Source organism: Xenia sp. Carnegie-2017, unplaced genomic scaffold (genome assembly GCF_021976095.1).
Source record: "Xenia sp. Carnegie-2017 unplaced genomic scaffold, XeniaSp_v1 HiC_scaffold_21, whole genome shotgun sequence".
In the NCBI taxonomy this organism is placed as follows: Eukaryota; Metazoa; Cnidaria; class Anthozoa; order Malacalcyonacea; family Xeniidae; genus Xenia; species Xenia sp. Carnegie-2017.
The window spans coordinates 3,366,562-3,394,469 of NW_025813484.1; the positions used below are offsets into that span (position 1 = coordinate 3,366,562).

The 27,908-nt window shown below is 37.8% G+C and overlaps 4 protein-coding genes across 4 annotated transcripts; 2 read left to right on the forward strand and 2 right to left on the reverse strand.

Moving 5' to 3' along the window:
- Window positions 1-100: 100 nt before the first annotated feature.
- Window positions 101-5,376, reverse strand: LOC124444719 (BTB/POZ domain-containing protein KCTD9-like). Its single transcript, XM_046995355.1, has 12 exons — window positions 5,192-5,376; window positions 4,945-5,066; window positions 4,818-4,861; window positions 4,199-4,256; window positions 4,067-4,125; window positions 3,564-3,760; window positions 3,321-3,413; window positions 3,094-3,243; window positions 2,497-2,605; window positions 2,293-2,426; window positions 1,305-1,509; window positions 101-865 (listed from the first exon to the last, which is right to left on the reverse strand). Exons 1-11 carry the CDS (start codon window positions 5,252-5,254, stop codon window positions 1,309-1,311), a joined length of 1,230 nt encoding a protein of 409 aa, XP_046851311.1. The 5' UTR covers window positions 5,255-5,376; the 3' UTR covers window positions 101-865; window positions 1,305-1,308.
- Window positions 3,785-16,223, forward strand: LOC124444720 (histamine H2 receptor-like). Its single transcript, XM_046995356.1, has 3 exons — window positions 3,785-3,800; window positions 13,859-14,595; window positions 14,727-16,223. Exon 3 carries the CDS (start codon window positions 14,810-14,812, stop codon window positions 15,803-15,805), a length of 996 nt encoding a protein of 331 aa, XP_046851312.1. The 5' UTR covers window positions 3,785-3,800; window positions 13,859-14,595; window positions 14,727-14,809; the 3' UTR covers window positions 15,806-16,223.
- LOC124444534 lies at window positions 6,645-14,031 on the forward strand. Its single transcript, XM_046995156.1, has 10 exons — window positions 6,645-6,834; window positions 6,954-8,126; window positions 8,226-8,471; window positions 9,302-9,814; window positions 10,863-10,940; window positions 11,116-11,190; window positions 11,258-11,311; window positions 11,435-12,439; window positions 12,518-12,670; window positions 13,088-14,031. The coding sequence occupies exons 1-10, from the start codon at window positions 6,780-6,782 to the stop codon at window positions 13,549-13,551; spliced, it is 3,816 nt and encodes a 1,271-aa protein (XP_046851112.1). The 5' UTR covers window positions 6,645-6,779; the 3' UTR covers window positions 13,552-14,031.
- LOC124444717 (DNA topoisomerase 2-binding protein 1-like) lies at window positions 16,034-27,908 on the reverse strand. Its single transcript, XM_046995353.1, is given in 16 exon segments — window positions 16,034-16,556; window positions 16,647-16,821; window positions 17,832-18,018; window positions 18,607-18,935; window positions 19,036-19,176; window positions 20,096-20,230; window positions 20,657-20,848; window positions 21,268-21,462; window positions 21,738-21,893; window positions 21,958-22,703; window positions 23,277-23,669; window positions 23,772-23,801; window positions 23,804-23,954; window positions 24,281-24,489; window positions 24,973-25,182; window positions 26,136-27,908. Coding segments are annotated over 16 exon segments (4,815 nt in total). The 5' UTR covers window positions 27,481-27,908; the 3' UTR covers window positions 16,034-16,335.

A 27,908-nucleotide genomic window follows, 5' to 3' on the forward strand; every position in this document is an offset into this window, starting at 1 on the left:
ATATTTTTCTTGACGATGATAATTCCTTGATATTTTGTTTAGCTTGAATGTAGACATAAAGTGACGACATATCCAATAGAAAAGCAGAAAATCGTCATGCTGAACGTGTTGTAACTGTATATTTGTCATCCATATTTTTTAAGCATGCATATCTATGATTTGTAAGTTTAAGATTTCCTAATTTTTTGAGCTGCACAAGTAACTAAAATATACGGAAATTGGACGTCAGTATATATAAATATTTCCCCAGTTCTTCAAAATGCAATAACTTCACAAGTTAAACCATATTCATCTGATCATAGACACTAGTTCATAGTTCATAAGAAACACTGGGGTGGGGTGGCCAATCAAGTTGCGAAGAGAACATGAATGACAGGACTCTTAAAGGAAGCTTTAACTTTCAATATGAAATACATGATGCTAATCATGAAATGACAATACATCACTAATAGGTCTGAATATTCTAAACATTCAGAATGGAGACTATCAAAAATTCACGAGTAGTCTTTAAAAGTATTGTAAATTATCCAAAATGATTTCGACAAGCAGGACCTAAAATCCACTAGGAACCCTCGTTTCGTTTCGTTTTTGATGCGTGCACAGCACGAGGAAAATAAAATTTCCATGCAAGAACTTCCTGCAAACATCTTTTTTTTCATTTTCAGATTTGTTTCGAACCAGGAATGTCAATAACGGCAAAAAATGCAAAGAAAATATTCCCATCAAATAGAAAAATCAAAGTATCTTCGCGCAAATCATTAAAACGAGACGCCTTACTGTACGGTGTCATCATCATGACACATAAAAATGGCCGATTGCTTGCATTGTTATGGTCAGACATCGACAGGAATGGCATCACAACCCACTACAACAGAAAGAAAAAATTGCCGACAAATAGCATCAATGGTTTCTACGGATAGGTAATTAGCATTCATGAGATAGTTTACTATTAGAATTAGTATAATTTAACTATATTAGAATTAGTATAATTCAACTTTATTAGAATTAGTATAATTTATCTATATTAGAATTAGTATAATTTAACTATATTAGAATTAGCATAATTCAACTATATTACAATTAGTATAATTTAACTATATTAGAATTAGTATAATTTAATTATATTAGAATTAGCATAATTCAACTATATTAGAATTAGGATAATTTAACTATATTAGAATTAGGATAATTTATTATTAGAATAGTTCACTATTAGATATTAGAACTATTTTCAGATTTGTCACCACGACAAAGTCTCTATTTTATTATTTAAGATAGTTTACAATATAGAGTTCACATTTTACCTTTTCACGTGTTCAAGTGCTCGTTGTTGTTTATTGATTCGTCGAGACGCATTTCAAGTGCTGTATCGTGTTCGTGACGACCCGATTGTGTGTGTACCCATAAAGACATGTGTAATGGTGACTGCATTTCTTCCAAAGACAAACCGACAATATTGGCACCGCGGACGTTTGCGTCTTGCAGATCACATCCAGACATATTACAATTCTGTAAAGAAATGAAAATTTACGTAATTGACAAAACAAACGATGGCATTCAGTTGCGAAGAATAGGAGCAAGGGTTAGGATGGAAACCACGCCAATATTTTCATGACCATAATATGTTATAGCCTTCAATTGTATAATAGGTATACTGTAGGTAACTATAATAGATACCAGTGGATTAACTAGGGAGGGGGGAAAGGGTACGCACTTGTTTTAGCTTTCTCTAGAAGTAATGCCGGGGGTGTGCATGTTCACCTTGAAACATTGTCATACAAAGCAATTGCGCAAAAATAGTTGTTCTTTGCATTTGATGGAGCACACTTCAAAATAACTCTCAATCATCCACAGAGTAGTTATCACATTCCAAGCAAACCTGGGATTCATCCCTAATTATACACAAAAGCTCTTGAACCTCGGCGGGACCCCTTGTTGTAGCCGAAATTTACCAGTGAGTATTGTCAACGGAAGAACAAGAGTACCATCCATGAGGAAGGTTAAAACTTAAACACACGAATTAACCCCATGTACGTAGCAAAAAAACAAAATCACATTATTATACTGATTGCATCATTTACTCGGGTACTAAAGTTAATAATCAATTAACCAACCCAATCTACAAGATTCATGTTGATAAACGTGAACGACGTGACGTCAATTTTAGGAAGTTTTTCTAAACACGAAATCCTCCACCCGGAAGAAGATTCCACTTTTTTGCAACTCTGACTCCGTAAAAATATCAAACCGCGTGTTCAGCGGTCTTAAACAAAACATGAGGGGACTATGTACCTCTAGGTCAGCTCCCGCCAATATTGCCCCACGCAAGTTACAGTTCTGTAGATTAGCGCCTTTCATCGTGGCCACACGGAGATTGACGCCTGACATTTGACTAGCTTCCAAATCACAACCTTTCATATTTACTCCTTAAATTGAAAACAACATCGTTTGAGTGACGGAAGTCGGATGAATGTTATCGACAGCGAACATTCAAACCTTCCAGGTTCGCACTTTTCACTCCGGCTGGATCTTCAAAATTGCAAGCCATGAGTGAGGCTCCTTCAAGATTAGCGCGCTGCATTCGTACACCGCTGAGCGAAGCACCCTGTCAAACAAACATTCAATCAAAATTTCTGTCGCAAAGGAAACTGATTTCAGAAAGAGAGTGATGTTGAGCTTTAGTAAACGAGAGGGTGACACTATTCAGATAAATCATAAAATAGATATCAATTTGGACTGTAACGAGGATGGCATAAGGATGCCGAATATATGAAAAGTATTGTCGTGTATTTGAAATTTAATGTTGTTGACAAAACAGAAAAGATTAGTTAGAATACATTAGTCTAATGTATATTACAATCCCCAGCTGTATCTTAAGTATTCAAAGTGTCTTACATCCATGTGAGCACCTGATAAACATGATCGTTCAACACAACAGTATCCTAATGTATCTAAATATCCCCAGCCGTATCTTAAGTATTCAAAGTGTCTTACATCCATGTGAGCACAAGATAATCATGATCGTTCTACACAACAGTATCCTAATGTATCTTACAATCCCCAGCTGTATCTTAAGTATTCAAAGTGTCTTACATCCATGTGAGCACCAGATAAACATGATCGTTCAAAACAACAATTTGAAAGATTTGCTCCAGCTAAATCAGCACGCCGCAAGTTCGCCATTTTGAAATTGATGTAACGTAGATCCAATCTGGAAAGGTCGGCACCTTCGAGATTGATGCCCTAAAAAACAGACGTTTCACGCAAAATGAGCGATCACTAGAAAAAAGTTTTGAACGCACCGCAAACACGTCGCAAACCTGACATCTTAGTTCACAATTCGACGGAGTCGACAGCAATATTCGAACAAATTCTTGCCTCGTCAATGGCTTGTCTACATCCTTATCTAAATCCTAAATACATACTCTGTTATAAATATTAATATTTCTTGTTGTACACGAGCTGATAATGCAGTGTTCCCAGGAGATAGATATACTAGATGGGGATGCGTGCAAGTAACAATAAGTGTAACACCTCTGAAAATCATCTCCAAGTTTTTCTACCTTAATAATTTGCTCTACTTGCTCGGCAACATTTGTAAATCCAAAAAACTTTGCTTCTTCTAAAACGCCATAGGGATTGATGCCATCATTGAGAATAAGCTTTCCATGGCGGAGATAGTTGAGAAGAGGAGCGAAATAGTCAGGACTTCGATCGATCAAGTAAGCCCCGCTCTCGTCTCTTGCACTCCTCCAGCAATCTAAAAGTGACATGCAGTAACAGATTCTAGAAAATCTATGGTGTTGAAAATAATAATTTTTTTTTCACCTCAAAGAAGTGTGTCTGGGGGGGGGGGAGGGTGAAGAAAATAACAGCATGTGTCTACTATTCATTTTCAACATTACCTAATTCACTGAGAACAATAGCTATTCAATTTGAACATTGGCTGTCCACAATGAAACACTCAAATTGAAGACAGCCACATCTAGAAAATGCCTCCTCCCCCCCACTTTCATATATTTCATAAAGTTTCCAACACTGTCACCAACTATTAAAAGAAACTTACTTTGTGAAGAAAACATCTTAGCCAACATGCTGTCGGGATTGCTTCCAATTAAAGTTGCTCTTGAAAATAAAACATACAAAATCAATTTTCTGAAAGCTGCTTCATATTCTTAAATGATCTTCGCAGACATACTTAGTCGTTGTGAAATGTCTTCCGCCAACATTCAATGTTATCCAGTCTTCAGATGAATCTAACAAAAACTTTGACTATTCAATAATTCAATTCTTTCCATGCATTATCACAACTATTCACTTCGGTATTCTTGACTTGCAATTCAGCCATGTTGGTGGTATGATACAAAGGAATATCTTATCAGTGTTATTGTTGGCACAGAGCCGACGTGCGCGAGCAACATTGTTTGGTAAATCTCAAGAGAACAGTTGCAAGTCAAGAATTGATTTTACTATTACTATTCTATTACTTGAAGGCTTTAGTTTGGCTCCCCTCCCCATGAACAGTCAAATTTTAATCAAAGAGAAAGTATAATGCAATGTCAAATGTTTTTGAGAGGTAAGTTGAAAGAGCAGAAATCCAGGGGGGTGGGGGTGGCAGCAATAATTTTGTTTCCATTTTTAGTTATTCAATGGTATAGATTCCATACTTGCAATCAACTTCTGTTGCTTTGGTAACTGATAACCCCAACCACCCTATCGAATAATGTTTTGCAGTCTCCACAAGAGTGTATAAAAATTACTTTTAAAACAGCTTTTATCAAGTGACTTGTATTGAAAAGTTTAGGTAGACATCTCACCATTAAAGCTTCCATTGTTTGAAACAAATATGACATCTTCGTCTCTTCAAATTGAGTTAGAATATGAAACAAGTGTGAATATGAATCGAAGAAAACTCGAAAAACTTATTTCTTATTATTTGAATACCTGATCACAGTCATATCATCGATTCGAGCTCCTTTGCGATTGTACAACTTACAATCCTGCACTTTTAGTTTCTCTTCAGCGAGACAGCACAGTTCCTCGATGCTTTTAGGAACAAGAACAACCTAATGTCGAAAGTTACTAAGAATTAAATATTCATAGCTTCCCAGGGAATTGTCATTTCAAGACACGAGTCTGAGTCACATGATCATAGTATTGATAACTGTCGACAAAGATAAATGAAATTTACCTTTCCGTTTTCAGCAGCTCCATTCTTGCAAAGAACGACGCGCTTTTGAAGATTACTCTCCATTTTTCATGATTTTTCTTTTTTATTTATTCATTTCCTGGATGTTGGTGGCAAATTATATCCGAGGGAAGAAATCTCACACGAGACGCCATGTTGAAAAATATTGATGTACTTCATTTACGATGCATGACCATTGAGTTCTATAGAACTATTGAGTTATTATAGAACTCAATGTGCATGACGAGAAAGAAAATTAAGATACGTCCATCCACTTTCATCTTTTCACTCAACTTTAGAAACTGGTAATTTTACTAGATTATCCCTATTTTCTCAAAGAAGAAATGACTTATGACAGTATTATTTTGACAAAAATTCTTAACTCAGATCATAAGTAGAGCAGTCTTATCCCAAATAGACGTTATGTACATAAATGTAATTACAAGTTGAGAAATGACGAACTTTAACTTTAGAAACACGAAGAGAAAACCAAGTTGTACTAAAATATTCCTAACAAGTAACAAACTGCTAAAATTACATCATTTACTGGGAAAATTGATGAACCTAGTATTCAGTACCCTTGATTACTTTTAAAAGCATTATGGTGGTGATCAAAACATTGAATTTAAAACAATACAAAAAAGTAAATTGCTCGAGGGTCTTTGGTCAACCTGACGCACATCATAATTATGGTAATTTGTCTCACGATGATGAGGCCAAAAAATTAACCCAGCACATCTAGATAAAATCTCTAAATGGTATGCTTTATTCAATGTTTAAGCGATCAGAAAAATGTGGTCTTCATTTACAGTTACTAAAAAGCAACGATTTCTTTGAAACGAAGTTAAGTGCCCCCGATTTCAATCAAAATTAAGAAATTACAATCACCATTACAATAGGTGAACTATGGATCCTCTGGCATGTGTACTTGCCGGACTTTAACTAAAGAATGAAAGGAATGGGTAAACAGCGTCTTCTCGTCCAACGATAAATGTTTTGCAAACGTATTGAGTGTGCAAAAAATGTCGGCTTGGTGAAAAACAGGAGAACTTCTGCTCCACACGAGTCAAAAGAACGAGAAGTACAACAAGAAATTATTGGTTTTTATTATACTTTAATCGAGGTGTAGCTGTAAATGCTATGATTAGCACCGACGCAACCCTAGGTTATGAAATAAAGTTAACATAACATGGAATTGGAAACTGACTATTTGAGATAAGAGTCAATTCTCCCTCCTTCCACAAGAGCTATGCGATTGCATCTGTAAATGATATTTTGAGAAAGTCGTTAATGAAAATAGTTTTGGACAGACAAAAATCAGTGAAATTGTTTTAAGAACAGCGCAGTCCTGTCTTTTACGTTTTCGGCTGGGCTGCATAGGACGAGATCAACAGAGCGTATATATTTACCAGCTTGGTTTTCTCCAACTGCGACCAAGGTTGTTCAAGCGTTTACTTCTGAAAATTGTGATCGAGGAATTTTTTTTATACGCATTTCTTTGTTCGGAGATGGTGAAACGCTGACGAAATGGTCATCTGACAAGCAATCTTCATATTTGTTAGGAAAATCAGATCATTTAAACATGTAAAAGATGCTGTCGTTCATATTTACGACACTTCAATTCATTTTCATTTTATGGGAAAGAAGTAAGTTTGACAAAACAAAAAGAGCGTTTTGTTTAATATTCAATTAAATGGCCGAAGTAACAATCATTTGTTTATTTAAAATACGGTTCATGAAGCAAGTGTCGGTTTGTTTGTTCTAGCCGCTCTGTGCGTTCCACAAGATGAACTAGTCGCACGGCGTTCAACAATTTTTGACAATCAAGTCCTTCAAAAGGTTAAAACATTATTTACAAGGGATTTTCAATCTCACGGAGAATATGGTGACCAAACAGGACAGAAAAAGTCAAGCATAGCCAAAGCTGAAAGCGCACTCCACGTAAAAATAGACCCTTTACAATTTGGAGAAGCTTTGTTCAAACAAGCCAATCAAAATGCAGGAAGAAGGTCTGATATCTACATGAGCAATGCGATCGACGCGAAAGCGTTAGGCATCGCCGTGCTGAAGCTCATTTTTGGAAAAGACGCTAGAATGGTGATGAAAGACGCGAAAATAGACGAGGATCAAGGCAAGGCGAAGATGCAAGATGACCCATCAAAAGCAACGTCGTCTACGTCACAAAAAATGGAGATAGCGGAGAAGAAATCTTTAGAAAAACATAATCACTATGGAGGGGAGCGCGAAAAAAACATGAAGCGTTTGATATCGCTGATAAAAGAAAGTCATAAAAATACAGAGCAAGGTGTGAAGAAATCATGGGTCCTGTTGAAGATTCCATCAAAGCAACCAAGAGACGAGCTTGGAATGCTCACGGATCCAAGTGCCACGGCAGAGGACGGAAGTAACGATGACCATAGCTCTGACGGCAAAACCGTAAGCGCTAGGAAAAATACCGACACTAAAGACAAGAGAGTTCGTGGTTCCAATAAAGGATGGCACAACACGGATGATAATGAAAGATTGATGACTGATGTACAAAAGAAAGTCAAACATCTTGCACAGCTAATCAGGAAAGAAAACGAAGAGGAAGACAAGAGCAGGAAGACTGAGGCGACTCAACAAGGCAATGGAGCTTCGTTCCCAGGAACAGAGCGAGTGACATCGAAAGCGCGAAAGATTGAGCGAATAAAGGAACTCAAAACTCCTAAAACGGATGCAAAAAGCTATGAAAACAGCGTGAAAAACCTACTCAGTGCTTTAAAGTCAAGTGTACAAACACATAAGTTGAAACACGACTCGTACAAAGGAAAGAGAGGAAAGGACGGCAACAAGCAAACAGAGAAAACGCATTCAAATTTTCGCTTAATTCCTTCAAAGAGAAAAGAGGAACATGCTTCGAGCAAAGATTTCGTTAATGTAGGAAACGGCAACCCAGGTAACTCATAGTTTCCAACACATTTAACACGTGACAAGACGTGAAAGAAAAAGTTTTACGAAATATTTTACACAAACTAACGAACTTTTCAAATTCAAGGTGGATCTATCATTTCCATGAATTCTTTACGTCAACTTGGTCAACTGCTGGGACTATCTCCACCACACAAAGATATAATCTCACCATACACTGGTGGCCTGGACACTCTCACATTGGCATCACCAATGCTCAATGCGAGAACGGAAGCGCTGGCAAAACCTATTGCATCTCTTTTACCAGCCAAAACACCCTCAACCGCTGCCCAAAACACAGGACAAGAGAGCAGTTCGAGCAAAATAACCGAACGTAAGCGGTAAAATTGATAGGTAGCATTTGAATATGACCGTTTGATTTGTAAGTGATTTTCATCCAGTGTCTTTGGATGCTTTTAAAAGTTCTGCGTGTCCGTGCTCTTCTTCATAACTAATTTGACCACGCACAATAGTCAAATTTGTCGTGAACCTGCTTCGTGTTGGTCATTTTTATTAGATTTTCTTCTTTTAACTGCAATCATATCAGAGTGAAAGGTTTGTTTATTGATTTGAAAAATAGTACACCTGTAAAACATGGCGTTTAATAGTTCAAAAACATTCAAAGCAGACGCCAATTTTCTCAGAGTCCTTTCTATAAGGAACACCCACATTCTAAAAATTGTGGATGCCCGGACACACAGCGCTTCTTAAAGCCCCCAGGCCTAACGTCAAATGCAAGCACATATACGACTCAGATCGTCTACATATCACAGTCGAATATAAAAACGTAGATATGAAACAAAGAATTTCTATGGAGAAGTTATTAACTGCATGAAAGTGACATTCTGTGTACCATTATGCGTCACATGTGAATTCTCAGTGAGATAACATGTGACACAAGTCACGTGTGACTATCCTGAGATGTGTAACATGTGTCACATGAGAACTTACGGTGAGACTGTGTATCACATAATGTGTCATTTGTGAGCATTTTCAGGTGTGTGTAACATTACGTCATATGTGAATTCACATTAAGACTATGTGTAACATTATGTGTCACATGTGAAAAAAATAATCAAAGAATACGGTTTGAAGGGTGGTTCTAGTTTGAAATGATACAAATTATGAAGAGAGCATTCAAGGTTTCGTCTTCTTTCATTTCAGAGTTGAAAAAGTTTGCGGAAAGAGGATTGCAAAGTCACAACGACTACCGGTACATTCATCACGCGGAACCTTTGAACTGGGATGAAGATTTAGCGTCATCAGCGGAGAAACTCGCGTATCAAGGAGCAAAGAAGGGTTTCATACGACGTTCGGAGCTAGTGGAGAAAAATGGCTACGGCGAAAATGTAGTGAAACTGTCGAATACCGCTTTAGAAAAGGCAGGAGAGGAGGCGACTAGACGTTGGTATGAAGAAAAACAGAACTTTACGTTCTCAGATCCTGTTATCAGCGAAGGTACTAAATCTTTCACTCAACTGATCTGGAAAGAGACCCGACGTCTTGGGATGGGAGTTGCTAAAGACGACGATACCGGTGAACTTTACATAGTTGCGCTGTACAGTCCAAAAGGTAACGAGTTGGCGACATTGAGAGAGAATTTGGTCGCAGATGGTGAGAAAAAAAACGATGTGTACGCAAGTATATTTAAAAAGAGCGCAACGCAAAGACATCCATAGAGACATATGTACATACATACATATACATGACACATAGAATGTTAAAAATAAATAAATATCTTTGAACTGTAACTAAACGAGAGGAATTAATTTCATTGCCGGGTCTTTGATCTCAATACTAAGAAGGAACTTTGCATCATTTCACTTATGATCGTTTGTGCTACTGGATAATCTTTAGATCTTGCATATTTGCCACTCTCCTCAACAAATAAATAAACAAAATTAAAAGCAATACATTTTTTGTTCGGCGTTCCACAACAACGACAAACAGATTTTCATGTTTGTCTATATACATGTTAGTAAATTAATATTAAATGTCTTGTGTTCAAATTGATGAAGTTTATGTTCAATGTGGACTTGCATCGAGTCTGCCTCTTGAATTATTATATCGTGTTGAAAGGTAGGCAAATTTAATTATTTGAGGAACGTTATAGATATATACATGTATTCTTGATTCTTGAATTGGTATATTATAGTTTCCGCTCGAGGAGCATAAGCAGGTCTAAGAGGAATTTCAAGGAAGGCAATGAGAGGCAATGCTCTCTCAAGAATCATGAACATAGATCCTTAAATTCCACCAATAAAATTCTTCAACTTTTCAACATGATAAAATATTACTGTAGAGGAAGAGTCGGTGAAAGACTAGGTTCAATAGTGTAAAGATATGTATTTTTTGCTGAAAGAAAGTTCCTATGTTCGAACTAAGATTGATCGCTTCACTAGTTTTTGTGGTTACCTGCAAAGGAAGAAGTTGAACAAAATCCTTACGGTGACGTTATCATAAAAAATTCTCCGTCAACATTCACCTTTTTTCGTATATAAAACACTGGTGCTAAAACCATGAACATGCAAACTTATATTTCGGTCTTTTCAAAGTTACAATTTTTATCTCAGAACAATGTTCGGGAATAGACTTGACGACTTGAAACGACGACTGTAAATGCAACAACTCAACTCGATTAAATAAAACGGTTCTGTTCTGTCACTCGAACAACGTAATCGAATTTAGTTTCCCGCAACTGTTTAAAAGTAGATTCCGAGATAAGATGCAACGACGAAGATGATGATGAGAAAAATACAGCTCCTATTTTTATTGTATTTATATCTACCACCAACGATAAACGGTGAGTATTAAGTTATACATATAAGCAGCGCCTTCTTGCAGCGACAGGTAAGTCAACTGGTAAGTATTGAAGAGAACTCCACACAACGAGACCATTGACTGTAATTTCTGATCAACGTATCAATGTCTAATGACCGCGGAAGAATTCTAACCATTATTAAACGACTGTGCTTCAGGAAAAGCAAGTTATTTTAAAGAGAGGAATGGAAAAACTGTTCATCTCACGAGTATTGGCGATCTCAGTTCAAAAGGTGATATCACTTATGTGGGTTACAATTATTTCGTAGACAAACAACACGCTAGCTTTTCATGTTATAGACATCATACAGATGGCCGACGATATAGCAGCAGACAAGAAAATCCTGATATCAGGTTTGTAAGAAAGAAAACAAACATTTTAAAAATAGAAAGTAAACGAAAATAAACACAGACGATTCGCGCCTATAAATCTTCTCTGAAATCCCCAAGCTCAACAATACCATAAACTTTCCGTAGATCCAAACAAGGACAATAGCGAAAGAGAGCGAGAAGAGTTTCCGCAAACTTCCGACGAAGGAGAAAAGAAATTTGTTGACTTTCTAAAAAGCGAATACAACGGCGATTTTCCTGAGTACCTGAAGGAAACCAAAGCCGACTTTGACAGGAATGAACAGCTTGAGGATAATCTTGAGTCTGAACAAGAGACTGCGTATGCTATGAATTCGGACAACATTCCCAAATCAAAAAATGATCAGCTTGATACATACATCATACCACAGGACAGTTATAACACTTTCCAGGAAAACAAACTAGATCCGTTTGAAGAGGATGAAAATGCCTTGAATAAAGAAAAAATGAAGATGTTCGAAGAGACTGCGGGATCACAGCAAGACACGCCATACTCCAATGGTGACAAGGAGTTAAAGTTAAAACAAAACGAGAATATGTTGAATAATGATTTAGGGACGACTAAGGATAATAAAGGACACACGACTACTTATGATAACGACAATGATTTAAATGAGGGGGTCGCTAAAGACAACGAGCACGTGGATGATTCGCCTAATCATGTGACTGACGACGTCATGAGCGATAGCAATTCGCCCGAAAACATGGCTGAAGAAGTTGACACTGAAAATGAAAACACTAATAACAGTGAAGAAAATGCGATTGAGGATGAACTATTTGATACAGAGGATGTACTGAAGCCGGATGAAAAGGAGAAAAATAAAGAGAAGAAAAAACATGAAGAAAGGAAAAACGAGGAAAACAAACATCAATCGCAAGGAATCCTGGAAGCTTTTGACAACATAAAAGTGCATGATCATGGGGTGAAAAAAAAGACGAAAAGTGCACGCGGGAGATCTCGACAGCGTGTCAGCGGGAATCCTTTACATACAGCAAGTACAAATAATGGAAACGACGAGGCCATCTTGGATTTCCTTGACACGCTTCTTGACAAAGATCCCAAAAGACTGAAGGACGATGTCTTGGCGATGACGAAAGAGCTACAAAACCAAGGTAAACGTAATTAAAATGGCAAAGCATTTTTAAATGACGGGGTCTACATAGCTTACACAAAGTATCCTCCACTTTAAGATAACCTAAAGATGTTGGAATCATCAAAAACGTCACGTGACAACGAAGACGTCGGAGTGAAGGAATATAATGATCGAGGCTTTGATGAAATTCACGAAGAAAACGTCCAAGAAAACGATAACGTAGATGAAACGACGGAGGACTTCGATTATAGTAAGTAGAAAAACAGGGAATATCAACAAAAAGACAAGGGCTCATTTATTTATAAAATTTGCAAAGAAAACGGGAGAGAAGGAGAGGATGTATGATCAATGCCTACATTGGCGTACAGTAGGGGGGGGGAGGGGAGGGTAAGCTGTTGTTTTGTACTAATAACATTTTGGAATTGAACTTTGCAAACCTGACTAAGCATACTATTTTCAAAAGATTATGCATGTCAACAGTTTTACCAACACTGGTTAAGATAACAGAAACTTGTTGGCTCAGCATAACTTGAGCAGTTGGTTTTGAAGTAGAAAATCTTAGTACAAAGGGAATAAGAGAGGTCTTTCAAATCTGAAACATTTTGAGCAGGTACTAAACGGACGATCCCCACAACACATTCATTCACTCCGAATTTGTTTTGCACAGAAGAGTTCAAGGAAGAAGCTTTGAAAATGCACAACGAATACAGACGACGACACAACGCAGATGCCATAACATGGTCTGAATCGCTGGCTAAAAAGGCGAAAAGAATTGCCCAAGCTTTACTGCACTCAACAAGACAAAGCTTTAGGCGTGAGCTGAAAAAACCAGGCGAAAGCATTGCAGTTTTACCTTATTCAACTAAGAACATCGCCAAGCGTGCTATTGATCAATGGTACGACGAGATACTAAAGTTCAGTTTTCGAAATCCTACGGTAGAACCAGAGACGAAGGATTTCACACAGATTATCTGGAAAGGAAGTAAAGAATTGGGAATGGGTTTCGCTCACACTAAAGACAGAAAGAAAACGCTAGTGATCGCCATGTATAATCCACCGGGAAATGATGTCGGAACAATACCACAGAACTTAAATACATTTCATCAACACGATCCTTACGCGGACATTTAGAAAAAAGAATCTTTTTCAGGTAAATTCAAAATCGTATGTTGGATTTGTCACATCGAAAGCCAAACCCACATAGATTCTTGGTAAGCAAAGCCCAAAAGCTAAGGGAAGGTTTTCTAAACGCTTTGGACTCTCGTGATGATTGATCATCGTTCACAAGGCAAAAATTCATGGCGATTTACCTTCAAGACTGTCCACGTGAATGAATATCCACGTGACAAATCGTGAGGCCAGCTCATCTTTTTTAATGCAATTCGGAAGCATGTCATTTAAAAACGTTGGCTCTTTCTAGAAGATCCACTAGAATTAGAGACAGCGTATTTCGCAAGGGGTTTTGGGAGGTCAATTTGTAGTTAAAAAGCCTCTGTTTAGTTATTTCCGCGCAGAGGCTTTGGAAGCTTTCAAAAGTTGTGGGTGTTCCATGTTCGCAATTTGATAATGCGAGAAACTTAGAATAGTAATAAAACTGCTTCATATTAGTTATTTTTGATAGTTTTTTCTTCCTTTTTCGGCCTATAATACAAAAATTGTCAAAAATGCATTACATACAAATGATTTGCATATATCGGCAATGCTCAACCCATTTGAAATTTCCAGCTTGCTGGTGCCAGTTCCTTAATTAGAAAATTCAGTGTGCTTGCAAAAACTCAGCGTGCAATATGTCATATATTTTCATGCAAGAAGCTAAATATGTGGGTGACCTTCCTATATAGAACATCCACACTCTAAAAGTTGTGGGTGCACTGACACCCACGGCTTCCCAAGCCCCTGATTTCACGCGTCAAACAACTTGTGAAAGGGATTAAGAGTTTAGTGGTTTAATTAAATCAGGATTAAATCACCATTGAAATTTGAGTCGTGTTGATAGGTTTCCATAGTTACCGCATACTTCGCATTCGGAGTTGCATCTGCGACTTAGTCGAGTAATGTGAGGGGAAAACGCCGTTGTTTTTGTTGAACCGACTGAACGAGGTCAAAAATTAAAAGAGAAGCAGAAACCTAAATACAACTGACTATCATTCACTCATAAAGAGGCCGAAATTGAAGGTAATGTAGAAAGAAAGACCGCATTGAATAACATACAAAATATATGACGAATTCCAACATTTACACGAGCGTCGATCTATAATACCAAAGGAAAATTATACAAAGGTAACGAAATGACATTGCGTTTTCAGATAACAATTCGACAGAGAAACGAAGATTTGGAAACTGAAACAGGGAGGTCATAAGATCAAGGCAAAATAATCTCTATACAACAATGTCTAGCGACGAAAGACAGGGAAACCATGAATCTATTTTATCAGTCAACTCCGTACTTCTCGGCATGCTCATGTTATTCACGACCTTCGGCAATTTCATTCTACTCATGTCCATTTGGAAGAACAAACGACTTCATAAAGTCACGCATATGAACACGGCGAGTTTGATGCTCGCCAACTTCATTCCCGGACTTATCATTATCCCACTGAGGATCGCGAGATTGTGGCATGAAAATACTGGCAAAATGAATGAAGAAGCGACGTTGTGTCGTGCATATCTTACGACAACGTTGCTATGGTGCATCGCCACCATATTGACGTTGGTCTCGCTCAGTTTCGATCGCTATATTGCGATTTCCAGACCGGAGAAATACAATCGCATGCTTACGCAACGCAATACGGGCCTTCTCCTGCTCATATGTTGGTGCTTCGCCATTTTGCTGGCATTTGTATCGTTACGTCATTCTGATGGCGTCATCAAAATGTTCACCTGCAACTTTAACTTGCTGCGAAAGGAAAACTATGTTTATCTCCTAATAACAGTCGAGGTTATCCCGCTGATATTAATGTTCGTTATTCATTACCAAATCACGAAATTATCGGCAAAACATGTACAGTCTATTGGCGTTGTAGACTCACGTTTTACCGACTACAGGGAAATTTCTCTCGACTTCCAGTCAGAGATACGCTGGTCTCGAATCGTGATTCTTATCATACTGCTGTACGTATTAATGTGGGCACCAAGGTGTATCTACCTTCTGGTGGATGAGAATTCGATGTCAACTAACAGCGCTGACGCATTTGACGTTTTGACTGAGGTAGTGACGTACAGTTTCGCAGGACTAGTGCCTTTAGTACTGGTGCATTTTAACAGTGAAGTGAGAGATGAGTTTTTCAGGATTTTAATGCCGTACCAATGGTTCCAAAGAACACACGGAGTTGGTAAGAAGTACAAAAAGAACGCGGTAACGCCACTTGACACGACAACTTTGTGATGTCATGATGGCATGACGTCATGATGGTGTGATGTCATAATGCTATGATGCCATGATGTTGTGATGTCGGATGATGTCATGAATATGTCATGTTATGATGTCACTATATCATGATATCATTACGTAATGATATCATGATTCACGAAGAGTTGAAAGATGCTCAGACTCAACAGAAGAACAAACAACGTTCAAACGCTTTAGCCAAAACATGGGAAACATGTGAGCAAATTTAGATGCATGGTCGAGTCATGTCATTGGAAAAAAAACACGCAAAAGCGACGATTATTTAGCAATTCTATACGACGGTAAAGGCTTTCTACAAAACCGTCTTAAAAATATTTTAGTTAATTTATAATGGATTATGTAATGATGAAAATAAGCGCATTGATATTAAAAAGTCATATTTCAAAACGAGAAACATCTTTGAGAGGTTGTACACTTAAAACCCATTTCTCACCTCATCTATCCCATCTTTGAGAGGTTGTACACTTAAAACCCATTTCTCACCTCATCTATCCCCGAGCATACCTCTAGTTTGGTTTCTTCCGCTTGCCATGTGTTTCTGAAGTGGTGGTGGCTTGTTTGCGTTTCTTAGATGATGACAGCTGTGGGTGATATAAGTACTTTGATGTATCTAGAGGAGTATCACGGGCAGTGAGGTAATCAACGATATACTCAGTTCTCAGTACCGATATCCCAGCAGCTTCAAGACGACCGTAGTCAATCTTGTTGACATGAGTCGCCCCAGGATCTAGAGAATCAACAGCGCAAATCAATAAGGGACAGTAAAAAAATCCTAGATAATAATATTTTAATGCGAGTCTTTTGTCAAAGCACTTACTTATAAATGCGTGAGTAACAGTTTCGATGTTTTGAAACGGTGGAGTCGTTCCCAGTACTTTTGCGCCTCCGGCTTCGAGCATACGACTAAATGAGCCAGCCCTTTCCTCCTCAACACAGAGTAGGACCTTCCAGTCTTGGAATGCTCCGATTTTCTTATGAAATTCAGCTGATTTCTGCAATGAAAACAGAAAGAAAATGAAGAGCAATCTCAATTGAAGTGAAACAGAAATAGACATACAAACGGATTGCAAGCGGTAGCGTATCCAAACCTTAAAAAATTTTATTCCTCCAGTGAATTTCAGAACACTACAATTACTTCATTCTATAGAAATCATTTTGACGCAGCGGACAAAGAAAAATTTGCACGGTAAAACTAAATGACCGGAATGTCCACTGTATGATTATAAAAATCTGCAAGTTATTTCAACGTACATGAGTACAATCCACGTTGGTCAAAGAGTGCAATCCATCACATGATTGTATTTACATTAGATAAAAACAACTGCGAGATATCAATACTAAATGACTTAAAGCCTAAATATCAACAGTGCTAAACAACAATGATCTTATAATACAAAATATTCGCGTAAACCTTCCACTCCTCTTCCATGCAAACGCTTTCACCTTTTCGCTCTGCTATAACGGTCACAAGCTCGGGACTTGTGTATTCATGGCGCAAAAGAAGATAATTTAATGTTTTGAACATGTTTGTAGATGAAGATCGCCCAGGTTAGTAGGGTTTCCAGAAGGACTGTTGGTATTGATGTAGACTGACTTTTCGACAACCAGTTGAAGATCCAGTAAATTATAAATTCCTCCTCAATTTTTAATTCAAATTATTTTCAGAAAAGCACTATTGGTTTTTAATTTCTAAAGAATATTATTTTACCATTTTTAATACCATTAACTCTTTACAATGTAGGAACTCTGCTCGGTTGAAGTAACATATCGGCAAATTTACCTGCTATTTCAACTTCCTTATTATGTACTAAGAAGTCACAAGTTGTGTAAAGCGTACATTACATAAACTTCGATATTTTGACAATAAGAAGTGATATGAATAAACTGTTTCAAAACGTTCTCTGTCTTTTTGAAAGTTATGTTCAACGAAAATATAATCTCCATATGACAATTTTCGAGTCATATATGGCTACCCTTAAAAATCTATGATCAGAAACATTACCTTCGCCAGTTCAACGCGCCAATAACGCGATGTCAGCCCCCATAACGTCACAGATTGGCCAGGCAAGGCAACACCCCATTCGTGAGGTTCTTCATCAACAAAGCACTGCGCTTCACGACACTCCTCCAAATACGACTTGCGTAACAACCAATTACCGGCGGCTATCGAAGAGAGACATTTCTCGTTCCTGAAAATAGATGATAATCCACGTCACAAAACGAGCATTCACGTCACGATAATGACGTAGCAAACTTATTTTGAACACGCTCAAATAACGTTGAAAGTTCTTCAGCGAAATTGACCGAGCATTATTAATGATTGAATGAGATAAATTATGAAAGAGAGACCCGCTTGCTCATGAATTCTTAGCAGTGAATTTTTTAGAACCAAGAATTTATTGAGTGCCAAAATTCACGAGGGAACGCTCTTATCTGCATGCAACCCAGCTTGGATAAGGAAGTTTCAATAATACCGATTTGCTGACCGTGAGTTCACTGTTAAGGCTCTACACCTGTTTTTCAGGGTTTTTTTTTATACATAAGTAGAGAATTTCATTACATTGTAATAGAAGTTGGCAAAACTACCCCCAAATTAGAAATAAACGCAGGCAACTCATCTGATTATAAAATTACAGTATTATTTAGACAACCTTAAAAATTTATACGGGAAGCCTAGTTTCCAGGTCCCATAATATTTTCGCCATCTGATACATACAACACATGCCGCATTCCATTGAGGAAAGAGAGAGTCTATTCATTATGACGGGTAAACAAACCTGTTTAATTGTCCAGTGACAGTATGACGACTAGCCGAATTAAAATATTGAGCTTCGAACACTACTCCACCGAGATTTTCGATCATAGCACAATAATCTATTTTCTCTTGCTGTGTCATGGAAGAGAGCGTGAACCTGGGACGGGGTTTTTCCTCTGTTCTCACGTCGTCCGCTGGATTTAACAAGCTCACGGGCTCAGGAAGACTGGATTTCGTTGTGATGTGCAGAGCAATAGGCGGTGGAGCTGCGGGAGTAGAGGAATGGATAGGGGAACTGGGGGATAGTGACTCTTTCTTAACAGGCGTTTCATGCGTGATTTTTGTAATGTTCTGCAATGGAAGAGTAACAATAAATAGCAAATCCATGCCATGCAATGATATGTTTGATTTGCATATTAAAATCGACTATGAGAGAGAGCATTAATATTACCGAAAGGCTGCTCGAAACACTGGGGCTACACTCGTCCAATTGCGCTATAATTTTCTGCCTTTCTTGCCTGCTTTTTGGGTCGTCATACGTGATCCCACCCATCATTGACTGCTCGGCGTCATCTTCTTCATCTTGAAAGCTCTAAGAATGATAACTATAACAATAAAACAGACGTCTAAAGCTTTTCTATTTCGGGAGGAATACGGCAGAACTTTGAAGAGCCGATAAGTTTTTGTTTTTGAATTCATTGTCTTGTGAATTGGATGTCGATGTTTCAGGTCGCTTTGAGCCAGCAGTAATTGATATAAGCTGTTGCTGTCATCCGGGCATTAAAAGTTGCATATGCCATTATCACTTGTTGAAGTACATACTTGAATATATGTGTACATTAGGGTACGGGGGCCAGTTGCACGAAGCCTGAATAGCGTTATCCATAGGATAGCAAAAATTTTCAAACTTGTAAAAAAGATTTTTTTATTTTTCTCACGACAAAGAAATTTTGTAATCTTCAAAACAATACTTTATTTCAGTGATTGCACAGTTCAAACCATATATTTTTCTCTTATAAGAGATTTTTTAAACGTTGAGAAAAAATTGCTATCCAGTGAATAGCACCATTCGGCCCAGTGATGTACGTATTGGACATAACTTAAAGCAAAGTTAGTCAACTATTTACGAGATAGTCGTTTTATTTATTTTCCCGACAAACTCCGCGCGACTGTCGCCTTCAAATGTTAAACGCGAAGGCGTGGAAACTAGTTAGTTTTCAGGTTTTCCACGAATCATATGTAAAAAATCGGTGAATAAAAAATCAAAGTAGTCGTTTTCCTGTCTAATGCTTGGTTTTTGAAAGTATCTTAAAAGCGTTGTTAGTATGCTGGTAGTATTAATAACATCAACGCAGTAAGTAGGAAAAACCTTTTACACATGTCCTACAAGACAATTGTAAATTGAAAAATGCAAACCAAGTAAAACATTTATATTCACAAACTATATTTTCCTCTCAAAAGGTGAGTGTGTTCTCACTTTTAACATTGACCTGCCTCCCGAATACTCTCACCTTACTTGATCGAAGCGATCGCAAACGAGTCGACGACCGTCTGTGACGACCGTTCTTTTCATTGGATTCCGACGAATTCCGAGAATGGCTAGAGTTCCCTGATGTTTGAAGGCGACCACTGCGACGGCGGGTGGCCTAAAATAAAAGAATGCGCCGTTAAAGATTGAGATTTCAAAGTATTTTATTGCGCTAGTTTAGATTATTCTAAAGAAAACTGTTTAGGAAAACTAAATTTTTCTGAAGCTAATGACGTCACGGCAACAATATTTGCGTAATCAACATAGTTAAATATCTCTAGAAAATATATAATTTCTATATCTGAAAATATATAATTTCTAATCTATATTTGGACCAACAAGAACTGTGGCAAAACGTGTGACAAGCGACCTTTTCCTGTAAGTCTTGCTTTTCTCTCTTTTTACAAAATTCATGCAATTAATGCGCTGTCCCCTCTTTGCTTATATCGAATGCTTTCTCCGATTTCTCTGTGCATTTCTGAGATTTTGCACATGCGCAGAGTGGTCAACTAAAAGTTTGTACAACAGTTATTCATGGCGATACCTTCATGGACTGCATGAGATCTTGTATCTGTTTCAGTTCTTCGCGAGTTTGCAGAGAATCAGTTTCAGCTGAATCCTGACTCATTAGTGCTGGCACATGCGCAGTCGCCTCATTCACGGTAACATTCTCTTGTGAAATCGGGGGGACTGGCAACGAGCTTTTCGCTTTCTGGTCAATAACTTTGGTAGTTTCCTACATCGAATAATGAGAGAGTTTACTCCAAAAAAACGTAACTATACATTTGGTAACATTGCCTTACGTTTAACTTGAGATCAAATTGTACAGCCTTCAATGGCGTAACAAGGGGGTGTCGGACGTTTAAAGTGACGGGGAGAGCGAAAAATTACGATAAAAATCTATTTTATTATTTAAGCACATTTAAAGGGAAAAAATTGCGAGCTAAATGCATATAGGTAACCTGTTCGATACTATTTATGGTAAAAAATTTAAATTTTACTGTATTGTCAAAAAAAAACAAGAATATTTTTTTGTGTTGAGGAATCTTTGGAGATTTCTACTAAGATTTCAAACGCCGAATGCTGATATCACATCTAGCACATCATAGTCACCCACATTCAGTTTTACAAATTCAAAATGATAGGTTAACTTACCGCGTCCATATTTTTCAAGTTTCGTACCGTTCCCTTGGTTTTCACGACAGACAAAGAGAGCTTCGGATTATAACTAGAAGGATACAAAACTTCGTCGAGATGAAACTGCCGATCAACACAATCATACAGCCAGTGCGGCGAGACAACATGAACACCGCTTGACTTTGCTTTGCTCTGTTCTCTTGATAGACGACCCTATGAAAAACGAAGAAAAGCACGTCCACGTTCGCTCTAACGTAGAACTTTACGGGGCAAAATATGGCAGCATTACCTCGCAAATATAATGAGCAGCATGACCTCGCAAATATGAGTAGTATTACCTCGCAAATATGAGTAGCATTACCTTGCAAATATAATGAGTAGCATTACCTTGTAAATATAATGAGTAGCATTACCTCGCAAATATGAGTAGCATTACCTCGCAAATATAATGAGTAGCATGACCTCGCAAATATAATGAGTAGCATTACCTCGCAAATATAATGAGTACATGTCTTATCTAAACTTTCTCTAAACTGTGCGCCCACGGAAATGGCCAGCGTACGTAGTTCAGACATCCGCTTTCCACATTTTTTCGATGCGACAAGCACGACGTTGGAAAGAAACAGCGGATTGCTCGGTTGAATCTACCAGATATAGGTATACATGTAAGCAAATCGTCGCAAAACACTATCTATAAAAAAAACCCACATGTTTTTCAAGATCTTTTACCCGAACTTTCTCTCCGTCCTTGGTATCGGATTTTTTTCTCCGAAAGCCTATTTGCTCCCCATCATTGACACCAGATCTTTCTCTCTCTATCCCTATTTGCTCCCCATCATTGACACCAGATCTTTCTCTCTCTATCCCAATTTGCTCCCCATCATTGACATCAGATCTTTCTCTCTCTATCCCAATTTGCTCCCCATCATTGATGTCAGATCTTTCTCTCTCTATCCCAATTTGCTCCGCATCTTTTCCATTAGCTCGATCTCTCTCTACCGCCAATCTCCTTGACTTCGATTTGTAGGGATCCAAGGGACCACTTGTAATAGATCTACCTTCATCTATGGAGGATACATTTCCATCCCCGATAACCCCACCACCAGGGACAATTGATGCATCTTTATGAGCAGCACGCGACCCCTCACTATCAACTACACACCCTTCTACGCCCACATGGGATCCCTCATTATCCAGGGTTGATTCTTTCCGAGACTCAATAAGACAACCGGAGTTTTTCAATCCAGCCTGTAGATGTTCCTGAATATAATCATCCATAAGAAAGCTACTTCGACTACTGCGGCTTGCGCGGCTATTGCTACTGCTGCTGCCAGATGACGGACAAGGGGACTGGAGACAGTCCATGACTTCGGTAAGATCGTACGACGGTCGCCGAGGCTTACACGAAGGAGCTTTTTTGAAAAGAGCTTTTAGTCTTGGAGCCTTCTCTTTTGCTGGAAAAGAGGAAAGTTGAATCGAAATGAATTATGATCTATATTATGACAGGGATGGATTCAAAATGGTTTTACAGAGGAAGGGGTGCCCTGGTTTGGAATAAATTTCAGTGGATAAACATGTTGCCGTAGCATGTAAGACTTTTTTTGTTAAATTCTGTTGCCTTTTTTATGATAACGATATTTTTGAAAGTGTGCTTTTCAAACACTAATCACAATGGCTTCGCTAAGTAGTTTAGTACATTAGTGTTTTATAGGGAAAGTGGTACCATTAGCACTCCCTCTTTAAATCCATCCCTGTATAATGATCCCTTAGCACTCCCTCTCTATCATCCTTGTATTATGATCCCTTGGCATTCCTCTAAATCCATCTCTGTATAATGATCCCTTAGCACTCCCTCTTTATCATCCTTGTATTATGAGCCCTTAGCACTCCTCTAAATCCATCCCTGTATTATGATCCCTTAGCACTCCTCTAAATCCATCCCTGTATTATGATCCCTCCGATTATAGAAAGAATTTTACAGGATTCAAAAAACAATTGAAATTGCACAATTCTAAATTCTCCGATACCTGTGTTCGTCTTCTCGTTGTTTCCATTCATTTCTACGCGATTTTCACCACTTCTAACGTCACTCCGAGGCGCGGCAAATTCATTGAATAATTCCTCCCCTTTATCCTTTACTTGTCCCACGTTATCCTCTGTATCCTTTCCAATTTCATCTCTCGTACTCTCCCCAGGTTCAATGGTTTCACTCGGTGTTCCAACCGTCACTAAGTAAGGTGTTTCGTCAACTTTTCGTCCGCTGCGTGCGCATTCATAAAGCCAATCAACAGTCAGAGGGGGAATACCCCACTTGACCGCCGCGTCGTACTTGGCGCCCAGCGGTTGTTTCAAAATGAGATGAGTGTTCGCGTGCACATTTTCCTTTGCCTTGCGAGAAAAAAATTCCTGAAATTGTCCCCCTAAAGGAAAGAAGGTCTATAGAACAAAACTATATCTTTACTTTATGATTTCAAAAACATGGCATAAAAACCTCAACAGCAGGTTACTGATTACGTACTTACCCAATGTTTCTATTAAATCACTTAAATTATTCTTTCCAGATCGTAGAATTGACTCACGGAAATGACGCAGTTTTCAAGTGGATACACGTTTTCAGGTAGCGCAAAGGGAGTGAATAGAAAATCGGAGTCGGGATCTACCATTTCACCACAGGTTATTGTGGACTGAAGCCAACAATATGTCACCTAAAATGAAACAGGAAAAGAAATGTGAAAAAGAAGTACAATGTGCAGAGGTGAAAGTATTATGACACGTTGGGGTAACTTAAGAGGAAAAAGTATTATATGTAGGGATAAGATGAGAGGTTAAAATATATATCTGAGGGTGAATGAGAGTTAAAAGTATGATATGTGAGATAAGATGAGAGGTGAAAGAGTTACATGTGGGGGTAAGATGAGAGGTAATATTATGATATGTGGGGATAAACGGGAGGTAAAAATATGATATATGGTGGTAAGATAAGAGATAATGTATGATATGTGGGGATAAGATGTGAGGTAAAAGTACTCACCACTGTTTTAGCATAAGTGCCTTGTAAACATTCATACTTCAGTGGTACAATAAGATAGTCTACAATAGACATGCTACTAATTGGTAATACACAACCACCAAGGTCTTCAATGCATTTACGGATTTCATTGAGTTGCTTTCCATCAAAGCCATTCATTCTAAACCGAAAGCCCTTCAACAGCTTACTACATTCTTTTTGACTTTCATCTCCTAAAGTAAATTTTCATTAAAGACAAAAGAAATATTTTTGTTACCTACAGAACCTGCCAACATGCAGTTGCATGTAAAAATAATCAATATTTACTACTACCTTCTTGGCAATGTGTAAAAATAATCAATATTTACTACTACCTTCTTTGTCATGAATGTAAAAATAATCAATATTTACTACTACCTTCTTGGCAATGTGTGTAAAAATAATCAATATTTACTACTACCTTCTTGGCAATGTGTGTAAAAATAATCAATATTTACTACTACCTTCTTGGCAATGTGTGTAAAAATAATCAATATTTACTACTACCTTCTTGGCAATGTGTGTAAAAATAATCAATATTTACTACTACCTTCTTGGCAATGTGTGTAAAATAATTAATATTTACTACTACCTTCTTGGCAATGTGTGTAAAATAATCAATATTTACTACTACCTTCTTGGCAATGTGTGTAAAAATAATCAATATTTACTACTACCTTCTTGGCAATGCATGATCGATGATTTATTCACGTAGCTCATTGATTGATTGGTATTTCCAGGATCTGTTAAATACTGTTTTAAAATATCCTCGTCATTTCGAGTCACATCATTTTCCGATACTCTCCTTTCCTTTGAATCACAATTTTTCTTCTTCTTTGTTTTTTGATTTTCCTCCACATTGTCATTTGTTTCCATGCAATAGTACTCTGTCACGAAAAAAACACTAGCAGGGACTACTGAGTACAGGGGGAAGTTTCTATGGACAATTTATTGGATAAAAGTCAGCATCCTGCATATTGAGTTTTCAAGCTCTTCTTCCCCCCAGTTTCAAACATTATCCACAATCCTTGAGTTAGGTATAAGTTCAGGGCAGGGAGGGGGGGAGCACAAGGGCCATGGGTCTCCAAATGTTTAACTTAAACAATCAAGCACAACATTGAATGGGACTAGGCAACATGCATTACTTACAGCACTGACTATAGACAATGGCTTACATTAGAAAGTTGGTATACCAACTTGGAACAAACCCCTCTGAACAGATCACAGCAATTACCAGCACCTTACAAGCAACTTATTCACAATACAAACAAATGATCAACTAGAAACATTACACTTCTCACTAATCCACAATAACAATACAAATTAACACCCACACATTTCCCGCATATACAATACAATGACGTATGAACAAGATAACAAATACGGCTAACCTGACGTTTACTCCTGATTAGACTCTGAAAATGACTACCGCTAAGGTTGTTGAAACATCAATCAACAACAACAAAAACAGTCCTTTTCAGGACTATACTAACCTGGATGATCAACATCTACAAACATGTAACAATACTCCTGGGTTCAAACCATTTACTTTAAATAATCAAGCTAGCAAATTCCAAAATGTTTTTCATCGTGCAATTCTCATCTATATAGTAATTTTCCTTTCAATAGCAAGCAATAGGCAAACATGGCTAAATCATAATATTCACCAATATTTTCATTAGTGTACACAAACATGCAACCATTGAATCATTAAAACAAATGTCTCCTTTTATGATCCAAATGCATGTTTCCAATAGCTTTGCATTGGCGACATGACTTGCAAAGTGTTACTACACAACAGACAATTGATCAGACATCAATTAAGGTATTAATTACTAACCTTCTTCAGAAAGGCACTTTGACTGTCGACATGATTCCAGTAGCCAATCGACCTTTACAACATGTGGTGCAAATTCATCATTAACTAGTTTTAGGACATCTTGTAAAGGCTCATCGCCAACAACAATATGCGTAACATTGTCATTAATTTTGTTAAATCTAGTAGCACCACCCGCATTTATTATCTTTTGAAGATATTCAAGTTGCACATCATTAAATCCGACCAAATAAAGTTGACATCCATCAAGAAACATGGTATCAGAAGGTATAGGTACATTATAATTACAGATGGACTTTCTCTTTACAGAATGAAGCGATTTATGATATCTATGTCCAATCACAGCCTTCCTTTTTTGTGATGATGATTCTTGTGCACCATTACCAAGCATGGCATGTCCGGCTTTTTCAGCACTTTTCTTTGCAATATCTCTGGCTTTCTTTGACATTTCTTCACTTGACATTGTGTAGTTAATGCTGGCATCCACATGGCTTGTCCGCAATGTTTCATCACCAGCATCAGAAAGCTTGGATTGTTTATCCGGTTTCACCTTGAAAGGTGCTTCATCAAGCCAATGGCCGGCAGATATGCACTCGTACAGCCAACAAGGTTCGACACAAATCACACTCCAACGTTGAGCAAAATGAAACTTGTTCCCAACTGGTTTTTCAATTAGTAAATGAGTGGATTTATCACACGAGAGTTCGGGCAAATAGCTACCTCCATTCATCTCCACCAATCTCTTGATCTCATTCCTTTTTTTTGTTTCAAACCCGCTCACACATATTGAGCATCCCTTGAATATTGGACAGTAATGACTTTCCAGAAATGAGGAGTGGGTCGCATTGAAATTCATTTGAACTTGACTTTCCTTCCAAGAGTCTTCAATCCACGATGGCAAAACTATTGGTTTTTTAAGACGTGCTGCAGTTGCATATTTTTTACTGTTGACTTCACCGGCAACAAGGTGAGTGACTTCAATTGTAAACTCTGCAGCGAAAACTCCATTCATGTACTCAATGAGGATTTGAAGTTTCTTCCTCAATGATTTAGCGATGGAAGTTGAGGCAACAATCAAATCAGTCATGGACATTGAATAAACTGGATGTAATGCATTTGGAAGAGGTGAGTCGCTTTCAATACATTCCAGAATGCAGATAGGTCCAAAAACTCTCTTGTTTTCGGCAAGCAGCAGCTCAAAAACCTCTCCTTCGAATCTATCGGTGACAAAAACTGTCATCTTTTCCCTGGCGCCAGCTTCCATAAGGTCTTTTGCATGTATCTTGGTGACATTGAGTTCTTGATTCAGCGATTTCAAAGGCCCGCAGTAAAAAATCCCCGTCCTCATCGCCGAAGGTTACGAAATACAGAGAAGAATCATCATTTGGCATTTCAAAACATGAAATGTATAGCTGTAAAATAAGCTTTTATTTCTCAAAAGTAGCTTCGCAATCAAAACGATGTTTTGAATTTTCGCACATTATTGAACTAAAGCCCGCGCTTGTTTCACAAGTAATACAAGTTATCCTTTACTATCCATTGTTGTTCACCATTCCTTGCTCCGCAGCGACCAGGACCATTAAGCTTTATTTTAAAATAACTGTGAAGGCTTTAGTAAAGGACAACCAATCTTTTTTTATGTTTTTATAAAAGCTAAAACATTAAGCATATATAGTGTAAAAATACTCTTCCAAAAAGCTGTTATCATTTTTATCAAAATGAAAAAATCACAAAATTTTGGTCACAATGTGACGTAAAACAACGTAGGCGGCCGCT